Source organism: Nuphar pumila, chromosome 16 (assembly GCF_984573655.1).
Source record: "Nuphar pumila chromosome 16, dmNupPumi1.hap1.1, whole genome shotgun sequence".
NCBI lineage: Eukaryota > Viridiplantae > Streptophyta > Magnoliopsida > Nymphaeales > Nymphaeaceae > Nuphar > Nuphar pumila.
In genome coordinates, this window is record NC_143264.1 from 71,609,936 (window position 1) to 71,622,213 (window position 12,278).

Genomic DNA, 12,278 nt, shown 5'->3' on the forward strand with positions numbered 1-12,278 from the left:
GGACCATGTAGTCCAGAGCCAACCCCAATATATGAAGATCCTATTCTTGAGATCCAGTCGGATGCGAATCGGAGATCCGGTCGAACCCGATATTTTTTCTGCACCACCGGCAAGAAAATGTGGAGCTTGACCTTTCAGTACATCTACGGGTCAGGATCCGGAGATAAAACAAGCTGTCATCCGATTACCCGAAACGTCATGAGCGGAACCTTCTCTTAATTCATCGTTCTCCTGTCGATCAATTTCCATCCCACCCCTCTCCTTCTTTTCCCATTCTCCCCTCTCTTTTTTCTCTGAAAACCCTAGGGCTTTGAAACCCTAACCCTAGCGCCCTGAAAACCCCAACGCATCAGCGGACTCCCTCTGCGAAGGGAGAACGAAAGGGAGCTAGGGTTTCTCCGTCAGCCATGGCCCCGCAGCCCGTGGTTCCCAACCTCTTCGAGACGGCGTCGCAGCCTGACACCAGCGACGCCTACACCTTCCTCGAATTCAACACGCAGGGTGATGACTACGACTACCCCGAATTCAGGGAGCTGAGCCAGCCGATCAGGGCGTCCGTTTGGTCCCCCGATGGTCCCCACCTCTCCGCGGCCGCTGCTGCCGCCAGCGAGTCGAACAACCGAGATCTGCCTGCAGATGCCGCCACGGCGTTGTCATCGTCTCCTGGGCCTGCTGGCACGAAGGGCGGCCGGTCTAGCCAGGGTGTCGCGGATGCCCTCGCTGCGGGGATCAGCGGCCTGAACTTCGAGGAGACGGGGGACGACGAGGGGTTCGATTTCAGCAAGGGTGGGGACTTCACTGAGCATGCGTGCCGGTACTGCGGGGTGCAGAACCCCGCTTGTGTCGTCCGCTGCAATGTGCCGTCGTGCCGCAAGTGGTTCTGCAACTCGAGGGGCAACACGTCCGGGTCTCATATCGTCAATCATCTGGTTGGTTGTTGTTTTCTTTTTTCTCTCCTTTTTTTGCTTTTCGTGTGAAGAAATATAAACGTCCTTATAATTCCTATCCTTTATCGTACTTCATTCTGTTTTCTGGGGTTTTTAGAACAAATGTTTTCTTTTGATAGATATGCAATTCTGTCTTTGGAGCGAATTTACCGCTGTTGCTGTGTGCGTGCTTTTCTAGGTTTTCCTTTTTCTTCCCTCCTGTTCACTCTCTTCATCTCAGGCTCAGGGTGCGTTTGGATGCATACAGTTTTCTAGAATTAGGTAATTGCAATAAAGGAAATGTCCGAATATCTGAATTCAACCAATTACAAGCTAGATAGGTCACCATAAGTGAAGAAAAGAAAGGATTATTTCTTTTATATGTAGTATGGAAAGAAGGAAACTATGCACTTCGAAGGAGAAAATTTGGGAACACTTAAACGATAGAATTGGGTCCATTAACATAGGTTGAATACTTAGATGTGACTATGTAGATGCCAAACTGATGGCTGAAAATATGTTTGAGATAAATCTTTGGGGATGTCCACAATTTTGGTGCGTTATGGGCTGCATATTTCATAGGAAAAGAGAAGTTCTCATATGAAAAGTAATCTGATAAACTTTCCTATGAAAAATTTCCCTTTGTTTCTGTGACAGTTGTTTCTATGACAGAAAATTTCAACTGGATATTTTTGAGCTTGTTTCAAATCATACGAACATTTTTCATAGAAAATTATCATCTGTTAAATGATTAGATGGTTTTCATGCATCATTTATATATTAGAACCGACAAGTATTGGTCTCAATATTGGTTAAAAGAATTCATGAAAATGAAAGCAACGATGCATTGCAATCACCCCAAAGGGCCAAAACTTGAAATGATGAAGAGATAAGAGATGTTCTGATAACAGAGCAAGGCTGAGACAGGGATGAATCAGGAGTGCTTCCATCATCATTGTGATGATGAAGGGAGTACTTGATGATGGTTAGTTTTACGTGGACCATGCATCTTCGATCAAGACACTTGACTTCTCTCTCTCTCTCTCTCTTGTTGTTCCTCTGGCACCTGAAAACTATATCCGGCGATTACCATCCAACCGAAAGTAATTCAAAATCTGATCCTGCTCGCCTTACCTAAACCTAGGGTTTTTGGGTTTAATGACAGTTCCAATAGCAAATCTAAGTAGCTAATCCTATCATCACACAACCAAATGAAGGAATAAAGGGAAGGAGGCATAGATAGGGGAGGTTGTAATAGTGGAGCAGGGTGGGGACAGGAGAGGAAGGGAGAGCTGGCAGATGAAAGGGCAAAGTTCCAGCAATGAAGAGAAAGGGATAGAGTGAGGGGAGAGTAACAACAGATGAGTCTAGATGAAAAATTTCATCACATATGGAGGTGGAGAGATTTTTCATATGCATGGCTAGGGACAATTTTCATAAGAAAATCTTTCATTTGTTTGGAATGTCATAGAAAAACCTGTTTTTCATTTCTCGTGCAGATTTTCCCTTTTTTTCCCACTTCCAAATGTGCCCATGGCCTTTTAGTATATGCTTTAAGGCTCTATTTGGGAGCCGTAATTGGGATTCACCAACTCCTAAGCGTCTCCATTGATTGGAGTCACTGTTTTGGGAGGGGAGCGATCGGAGCGCGATTGGGAGGGAGATGATGTTATAAATGGGTGGATTTCAAAAATGTCCTCACTTAGTTGTCGAAGGCGCTAGGCGGAGCCTAGGCGGCGAGCTCTTAAAAAGACTAGGCGAGGCCTAGGCAGTACCCCAAATAAAAAGAATTAAAAAAACATACAAAATATGTAAACAAACTACTAAAATTAATAACAAACATGTATACAACATAAAATCAATCAACAATAAGCAATAGACAAATAATAACTTGTTGAACACTGTAAAGCAATTATATTACATAAAAGCAGTCAAATAGATAACTCATATGCTTATATATTATATATGAATTAAGTACACATATATATATATATATAATATAAACACATAATATTGTAAATTTATAATATATATTTATGATATGTTAATATATATAATTATTTTCAATTACACAGAAAACATATATATGTGTGTGCAATTGCGCATCAGACCGTGAGATTACCTCGGCTAGGCCGCCTAGGCGGCACCTTTGACAACTAAGCGGAGGAGTGAAAGGAGGAGGAAGAAGAAAAAAATAAGGTAAAAATAAAAAAATAGAAGAAAAGGAGAGAATAAAAAAAGAAAGCTTTTGGGGCGGGAGGAAGAAGAAAAGAAAGAAAGAAAGAAAGAAAGAAAGAAAGAAAGAAAGAAAGAAAGAAAGAAAAGAGACAATTTTTTTTTAAAAATATGACAATTATGTACCTGCAGCTTAGGCATGGACAGCCTAAGCAGCCCAGGTAAAAAAATAGGGTCCTACCGCCTAGACCCATAAGCCTAGGCAGTGGCCCTATGCCTAGCCAGCCTAGGCGCATCTTTTGACAACTAAGCGTCCTCATGAGGATGTTGTTGCCAAATCCACCAATTTCATCATTGCTGTCATCACCACTCCCAACAATGGCTCCCAAACAAAGCCTAAGTGAAAAAGAAGTCATTTTTTTTCCTGTCATGTGCATAAGACATTGATGGTACGAGGAAGAGATCTGTAAAGGCTATATATTTCCCAGACCATTGAAGCTGTTAACACACAAATGATGTTTGGTAAAACTTTTTTACAATTAGTGGTCTTTTTTTCTTTGTAATTTTCTCTTTGGATTAAGAAATGTGATTATTTTACCCTGCACCTTGGACCTGAAGACTTGGTTTTGCTTGATGAAATAATTAGATGCCAGACTAACAGACAGAGATCATTCATCTGGGGGTTCTTCTCTTTCTTTTTCCTCTTTATCTAATCTTCATGAAATTCTTGTTTCTTTTGGGTCAAATAATATCTACCATGTACTGTGGACTTGTGTACCTTGGCAGAGATAAAAAAAACTGATTAAACGAGAATGACTAATCTCATTCAAAACATCTACAAAGTAGATACAGCATTTGGCAAAAGTTCCATGGTTAAAGACTTCAGTGATCCTTTTTTGTTCAAAGAAAAATGCATTCAATTGCATCTTCACAAATTTTTTTGCTGTAAATTGTCAATATTATAATATAATGCTTGAGTCAATTGATCAGAAACAGGCTTCAGTTTGATCACTCATTAGTTGCTGAATTGATTTGTTCCATAGAAAACTGTCAGCTTTTTGTGCCACATTGGTGAAATTGATATTGTTTATTTTGTAAAATATTGTGGGCTTTTGTGAGTCATTTTGAACAGTATCTTGCGCACCTTTTTTTTTCATCAATCTGCCAATTTTGAATTTGCTATGTTTGCTTTTTATTAAGGTTTATGAATTTGGTACAAATTATTTAATTTTTTTTGTTCCCTGAATGGAATATTCAGTTCCATCAATTCCAGTTATGCTTTCCCGTTCTATAGAAAAGGGGCATTTTTCAGCATGGGATGTTGATTTGGTTTTGGGTTCCAACTTTATATTTTTCAGCCATTATGTTTGACATTTTTTTCATGTATGACAGGTTCGAGCAAAACATAAGGAGGTCTGCCTTCACAAAGACAGCCCACTGGGAGAAACCATCCTTGAATGCTATAACTGTGGTTGTAGAAATGTATTCCTTCTAGGGTTTATTTCTGCCAAGACAGAGAGTGTTGTGGTTCTCTTGTGTAGGGAGCCTTGCCTGAATGTCAATGCACTGAAAGATATGAATTGGGACCTGAGTCAGTGGTGCCCGCTAATTGATGACAGATGCTTCCTTCCATGGCTTGTCAAGGTATGCTTTTCTTTCTTTCTGGGCTATTTGGGTGTCAAGCATTTCAATGGGGTTTTGTTTCCTTGCTTTTATGGATTTGATGCACATATATGGTTGTTAACGTTTTGTGTTATTCCCAGGTTCCATCTGAGCAGGAGCAGTTGAGAGCACACCAAATCAGTGCTCAACAAATAAACAAGGTTGAAGAACTTTGGAAGACAAATCCTGATGCTTCTCTTGAAGATCTAGAGAAACCTGGTGTCGATGATGAACCTCAACCTGTGGCCCTCAAGTATGAAGATGCTTACCAGGTATCTGGGTGACCATGATACACCTTGATAATTGCTCTATTCTGTTGATATATTTGGTTTGAAAGCAATTTGTAGCTTAAAAATGTACTGTTATATATTTTTTAGGTCGCCTTCTCCTCTTATAATTATTTGATTCTTCAGCGTTAATGCCAATGCCTTTTATAGACATTGTGTCTTTGTAACTTAGATGCCGATTTTTTCATTCATATTTTCTATTACTGGAATGTTTCATCTGAATTTGACTTGTGGAGTGGCCTCCATTTTGCAGTATCAAAATGTTTTTGCGCCGCTTGTAAAGCTGGAAGCAGATTACGATAAAGTATGGACTTTGCCTAATTTTTTGCTTTCAGTTATTTGATCTCATTTATTCTGGTCAATAGTGTTTCAAGCATTCTTCACTTGAAGACTTATTCTTTTATATTGGATAATTATGCTGTGCAAAACTTTAAAATTTTCATTTACTAGCATGCAGCTTCTTCAACAAATACTGACTTTAGTTAATTTTTTGTCTGCACTTGCCCATAAATTTGTAGATGATGAAAGAGTCACAAAGTAAGGACAATGTTACTATTCGTTGGGACATTGGCCTTAACAAGAAGCGTGTTGCATACTTTATCTTCCCAAAGGTAGTGTTGTCTAATATTATGTACTTTATTTAATATTATTTTTTCTTGCTTGGCGGTGGGCTATTCAATCTCTTTGTGCACAATGTCCTGTGACCTTGTCTTTGACAATTTATCAACTATCTCGCATTGCAACAGGAAGATAATGAGTTGCGCTTGGTACCTGGTGACGAGTTGCGATTGCGATACTCAGGTGATGCAGCCCATCCTGCTTGGCAGTCTGTGGGGCATGTGGTAGGTTTTGTTCTGCAGCATTTTTATCTATAATTTGATTCTGTGATTGATTTTGCTATCTAATTCTGCAAATGAGAAAATTTTTCATGGCATTGGTATTGACTTGCTAATATCTGTCATTTATTCAAATCATAGTCACAGATATCAGCTATATTTTCAAAATATTGTGATATTATTGCTGTAAATTCAACAAACTAAAATATAGGTAAAATATCATGATATTATCACAATATTATCAATTAGTTTTACTGTTTTGATTTATTTTTGACATTTTAAATATGTTTCTTTTTTCTTTTACATTTTTTACTTAGTTCTTTTATTATTTATGTATTTTATTTTTGTTATTTATTATATTTTTAAGCCCCAAGATTTTTCCGAGATTTATCACCAAACCTATAATATCGCGAGAAATAGCCTTGCCGAGATATAGCTGATACCGATATTTGTGACTGTGATTCAAATTCTTTTGAAGTTAATTATAGTCATTTTTGTCTTAGATCAAGCTGACTGCACAAGAGGAGGTTGCTCTTGAGCTTCGGGCTAGTCAGGTATGCATTGAGTTTTACTCTATGGTAGGAATAAATTGGTGCAGATGTTTTCTTGTTTCACATGGTTGACTGCATTGCCATATTTTCTAGGGTGTTCCGGTTGATGTCAACCATGGTTTCAGCGTAGATTTTGTTTGGAAGAGCACTAGCTTTGATCGTATGCAGGGAGCAATGAAGACTTTTGCTGTTGATGAAACAAGTGTCAGCGGGTGGGTTAATTTCCATATTTCCTCCCACCACTCATTGCTTCAAAAGATGTTTTCGCCTACCTAATAAGTGTTTGCTACTTGTGTTTATGCTTGGCATATATGTGTCATGAATGGCTTCAATTACAAGCTTTGTCTGACTAGAAGAAATGACCTGCTGCTGTTGTCTAATGTGAAAATCTTCGTTGGTCTGCAACTTTAGTAACAAGTATACCGTGGTTATAGGTCAATGGAGTATGGTTGTTTGGTGAATGTGGATTAAACTTATGCCCAGCTTATCGTTGAAGTAGTGCATGTTAGTCCTAAATGTATCTAGGACATTGTTATCCTTAGATATCATCCAGTCAGAAGTATATATATATATATGTTATGCTTAATTCCAAATAAGTGTAGTATTCTTAATATGGTGTAGCCTCCTTCACAAATGTGGTTCAGTTGTGCCAAAAAATGTGATGTGTTTTTAATGAAAGTAATAAATGGTCAACTTTAATGGATGAGGAGTATGCAGATCATAGTCACCAACGAGGGTATTTCTCGGAGAGATTTTCAAAAGTTGGAAAATCTCGGGAGTTTAAAAATATTGACAAAATATAAATAATAATATAAAAGATAAGAAAATAATAGTCTTGCACAAGGATAAAAGATAAGAAAATAATAGGCTTGCACAAGGTTGTAAGTATCATATCGTTACCCGTATTGGTCGGGCCCAAAATAAGATACATATCGTATCATAAAAATTCACAATTTTTTAATATTTTTTAAATTCTAAAAATTCAGAAAAAGCTAGCAAAAGTTCTAAAGAAATCATAACACATGAAACAATGATGAATTGCACAAAATACAACAAGAAAATCATATATGAATAATTTGTCTTTATCAACTGCATAAAACATCATCAAACATCAACTGTCTCACAAGAACAATGCAAAATATTAAATATCTTGCAATTAAAAGTATGCCACAAGACTCATACTTTCACATTACATAAACCAAAATATTGTGGCAATAGTTGCACCTGATTTTCAATCGGTTTCTACTCATTTACTTGAGTGCCCTATTGCCATGCTGAATCATCTAATGCCTTCTTTGTTGGAGTGTGTAGCCTGATTTTTACTTTGATATAAATCTCTAATTTTCACAATAAGTTGGTGGGAGGTTACAGGGTGCAACGTCCCCAGCGGCGATTTTTTTTTGGAGGGTAGCTTTGTAATTTTACTTAATAATTTTTTTACCTTAATCCACTTTCTTGAGTAGAAAAATGGTGGAAATGCACTTTTACTTTAGCAAACCATAGAATCCCTCTCCCTTGCGCACGGATCGATGCCCAAATCGCTCTCACGAGTCTTAGGGTGCGTGGATACCTCTCTAATGGCTTCTACACAAATGAGGGAGTCGGTCCTCAAGAGGTCTTTAAAATCCAAAACTGGAAAATTACGATTTGTCCATTTTTTAAATGTGCTAACCCTGTATCGTATGATACACTTCGTATCGTATCGATGTTTTGTATAGTAACGATACATATCATACGATGCAGTACGATACATACAACATTGGTCTTGCATGATTTTTCTTGCAAAAAATATAAATAAATAAGTTTTAGATGGTTTTAAAATATAAAAGAAACAAAAAATAGAAAATGTATGTGGAAAATATTAAAAAATGAGTTTTTCAAAAATTATCATGATATTATTGTGATATTTTGAAAATATAGCGATAAATTGCTGATAATATTGGCTGACTTAATATCATCATCGGTTGTAGATTTTAGCCCTTTGGTTGGAGTCGTGGACGGTTCCTTTTCCCTATATATATTTATGTATATATACTCGATCTATTGTAGGGACATCGACCTAACCTTTTTTTTATGTTTATTTTTTGGTAATTTTTGGCGATCGTACAACTGATGATCATAGATATTACAAATTTCTTGATTTAGAAAATGAATTATTTGTTGTTGTTGAAGAACGCTATCTAAGGGTCGATCTGTAGCAAATTGACCATGTTAAATACACCTACATTTTCTGATTGAGTCAAAACAACATGCATCATGAGATCTCAAGTCAATTTTCCCTACGATCTATTGCAATAAATATAATTCTATATATATATATATATATCTGTGTGTCTATATATAATGCATATGTATGCATATATTTATTTATTTATAGGATTAGTCATGATTTAGAATGAAAAAGCCACGTCCTTAAAAGGGGTTGCATTTTTTAACATATGTAGTTACTAGTTACTTTTAAGGTTAACTCATGTCTTCTGTTTTTTAGGGAAAAAAAGTCAAACACATTTAAACAATTAAAGCAAGTGTTGTTGTAATTTGCAAAGTCACATTACAAGTATATGTATATATAAGTTTTAATCCAACTATAAACTAGTTATATTAATCTTAGCAGCGTTCAACTGATTGAGATGGGCAAAGGATCCTCAAAAGAAACATTGTTTTGAAACATACAAAGTTACTTTTAGGGGCAGAGTGAACTTTGTTGTTGGAGGGAAACCAGATAAAAATCACAAAACACATTTTGCAAAAAAAAAGCAAGTTTTACTTTATTAACTTGACTTTGAAAATTGAAAGTAACTTTTTCTACTCCAAAATTTGAGCATCTATTTAAAAAACGGCCATTGCTTTTAAAAGTGTTCTAGCCATTTCAATCAGTCGATTGCTGTTCACATTAATGTGACTAGTTTAAAGTTAGATATGAGAGAGAGCGAGAGAGGACTTGGTAGGTGCTAACCAATTTATCCTCCTAAGGGCATGTCACGGGCCTGCTGCGGAGCCTCCTTCCACAGAATCATAGTCAGACCACCCCTCGACAAGGAAGGGTGTGGTCTCCGTTGAAAAGCGGGAAAGGGAGTGTTGCATTTGCGTTGCTGCTGTGGGGTACAAATGCTCCCTAATTGTCTTAACCATTTAAGATAAAATTATAGTTTCTGGCTTCTTTTGATTAATCCGACCTTGTAGTTGTGTGTCATTGCTTATTTACTAAAAAACATGTTTTGGATGAGATTAATTTAGAAAAAATAGTTTTTTTATCATAAATATTAATGCAATATGAACCACTGTTTCTTTATTTATCTAAACACATTAAACATGGAAAATACCTGACCTAATAGATATTCTCTACTAATTTAGCTATAGAGAATACTTTTGCAATTTCTGACTAGGAAAGCTCCAGCAATGTGTTTTGGAACCAGATAGGGCAGGTAGGAGATAAAATTGGTTTTATAGTTTACACACACACACACACACACACACACACATATATATATATATTATATTGTTGCATTGTGGCCATTCTTTTTTATCTCTTAATTCTTTTGAAACCTGCGTACAACATTAGAACCTGTTAACTTGATGACTACCTTTGTGCAGCCAGATCCACAAAGCATTCAACATAGACGTGTATCAATTGGTTCATTGGAGTATATGGTACCTTTGCTGCTGCCAAATATATTGTATATGTGTTTTGTATGTTAAACCTTTGCAGTATATATTTTATTATAGAATAATTTACAAAACATGCTCAAGTTTTTGCATATTTACAAATCCATGCCTAACAACTCAAAAATTACGTTGAACAGTATGGGTTTGCAAGGTTAATCTCAGATGACGGCTCAGCTGACTGTAGATGATGGAAACCATCATCTTCGTATTAAAATTACTTATATACCCTTAAGTGACAAAATGTCCAAAAAATCCTCCATTTCACTTTTGCATGTAAGCAAGTTTCACTATAGCTATGGACAATGAAGAGAAAACTGATGAATCGCCACATACAAGCAAATGAACCCCAACAAAGAGAGGGCCACTGAGGGAGATTAAGCCCTAAAGATCTTCAATGAGAAAGTGATCGCAGGCGGAAACTGCAAAGGACGAGCACTTTATGGCTGTTTTGTTTGATGGATGAGAGTTTTGGTGAGTTTGGAGGAAGATTGTGAGACAGATAGGGCTTTAGGTGGGGGGAGATGTAAAGCAGGGTGATTGGGGAAGATGTGAGGCCAAGTTTTGGCGTATTACCAACTGTCTATGGACCGTCAACATAGCTGTCTCCCGAAGTGCTGTCGAAAAACAGTTCTTTGCATCCCTAACCCTCCACCAGGCAGTACCCGAAAATCTTCCACTGCTTTCATTGTTGCCATTATTTTCATCGTGTCTCTCTGGTTCTGGGTTTTAAATTTTAACTGTGGTTTTGTACAACTGCTCTCTGTTAAAAACGCTCGATGAAGCTAGTCCATTTTTTGGGCATGATCTGTGCCAAAGATGGCAAAACTCATCTGATTTTCGGGGTGATAATGCTGGAAATGGGGATCTCATCTGATTTTTGGGTGAGATATGCTGTCTAATGGAGAATCTCATCCGATTTAGGCATGAGATAAGCTGAAAAATGGAGAACTTGTCAGATTTGCTGGTGAAATAGTAATACACAGAAAAAGCAAGGTGAAAGAGGAGCCCAGTATACAAGAAAGTGAATTGAATGATAAGGGGGTCTTTTTCTGTCATTAACCATTGTCAAACCATGGTTAAGCTAACAGAGGTGCTCTCGGGTGCCTATTTGCTACATGCTATCAAATATTGTGCGGTTAAATGTAATTTTTAAAACATTATGTGTGGTCGTATAGATGTCAAAACTTGCAGTGTTTTTGTAAATCACTAAATTGTTCTTTGTTATATTTTGTATGTATTTATTAATATCGATTTGTGTTCAATACATGTAGGACATCCATTTGTGGTTTTTGCTTCATCTGCAATGTAATTGGAACTTTTTTTATCACTTCATGTTGGCTGACATGTTTTTTCCATTTGCACTAATGCATTTTTCTACTTTGTTGAGTCAAACTTCTTTGATATCAATGTAGGGCTTTATCTTGGTGGCTTCTTTTTTCAGTTGTCTTCAGAAAAACATTGCAATTGTAGATCTGATGCTGACACCCTATGGAATTTGATTGCAATTGTAGGTACATATATCATCACTTGTTGGGCCATGAGGTTGAGGCTCAGGTGGTTCGTAACGCACTGCCTCGTCGCTTTGGTGCTCCAGGCCTTCCAGATTTAAATGCATCACAGGTATAAGTATCTTCTTTTTTTTACTCTTTTTTGTGTGAAGTTTGTCTCACGTAATACGTGTTTCTGGCAATAGTAATAGGGCTGGTGTCTGATTCTTGCTACCGTCTTGAAAAGAGTGTATAACAAGGCTTGTTGTTATGGTCTTATTGATGTGATTGTGTGTTACTATGTGATGCAATCCCCAAATCCATGCATGCCACCTATGAACATACACGAGAATATGTAGGTTGAAATTTTAGCTACTTTTGGATGCAACGGGTTTGTTCTCTTTTTGTCAGTTATGTTTATTTTGGATTTTGTGCTTTATGTTAGAAGTTGTCTGCTTATGCTGCTTTTATTGTTAGTGATAATTGTTTTCTGTTTTTTACTACCAAAGATCCTGCTTTGGTACGCCATTTTCGTACAATGTCCATGTTGGTCAGTCTTCTATATGTTCCACATGTTTATTTTACCAGCCATTCTTGTTTTCTATTAAGTGATACTGATCTCCTTTCTTTTTAGTTCATCCTCTGGTATGTGAATGTACTATTTTTTTTTCTTGGAAGAAGCCAATGA

General features: G+C 37.0%; 1 protein-coding gene across 1 annotated transcript in view; it reads left to right on the forward strand.

Annotated features, from left to right (window-relative positions):
• Positions 1-225: 225 nt before the first annotated feature.
• Positions 226-12,278, forward strand: part of LOC149813514 (regulator of nonsense transcripts 1 homolog) — a 42,295-nt gene continuing 30,242 nt past the window's right edge. The window contains exons 1-9 of the mRNA XM_089991435.1: positions 226-929; positions 4,494-4,745; positions 4,865-5,035; positions 5,304-5,354; positions 5,569-5,661; positions 5,797-5,892; positions 6,390-6,440; positions 6,531-6,649; positions 11,615-11,723. Coding sequence (XP_089847561.1) covers positions 408-929; positions 4,494-4,745; positions 4,865-5,035; positions 5,304-5,354; positions 5,569-5,661; positions 5,797-5,892; positions 6,390-6,440; positions 6,531-6,649; positions 11,615-11,723 — 1,464 coding nt within the window. The 5' untranslated portion in view covers positions 226-407. The remainder of the gene's footprint in view (positions 930-4,493; positions 4,746-4,864; positions 5,036-5,303; positions 5,355-5,568; positions 5,662-5,796; positions 5,893-6,389; positions 6,441-6,530; positions 6,650-11,614; positions 11,724-12,278) is intronic.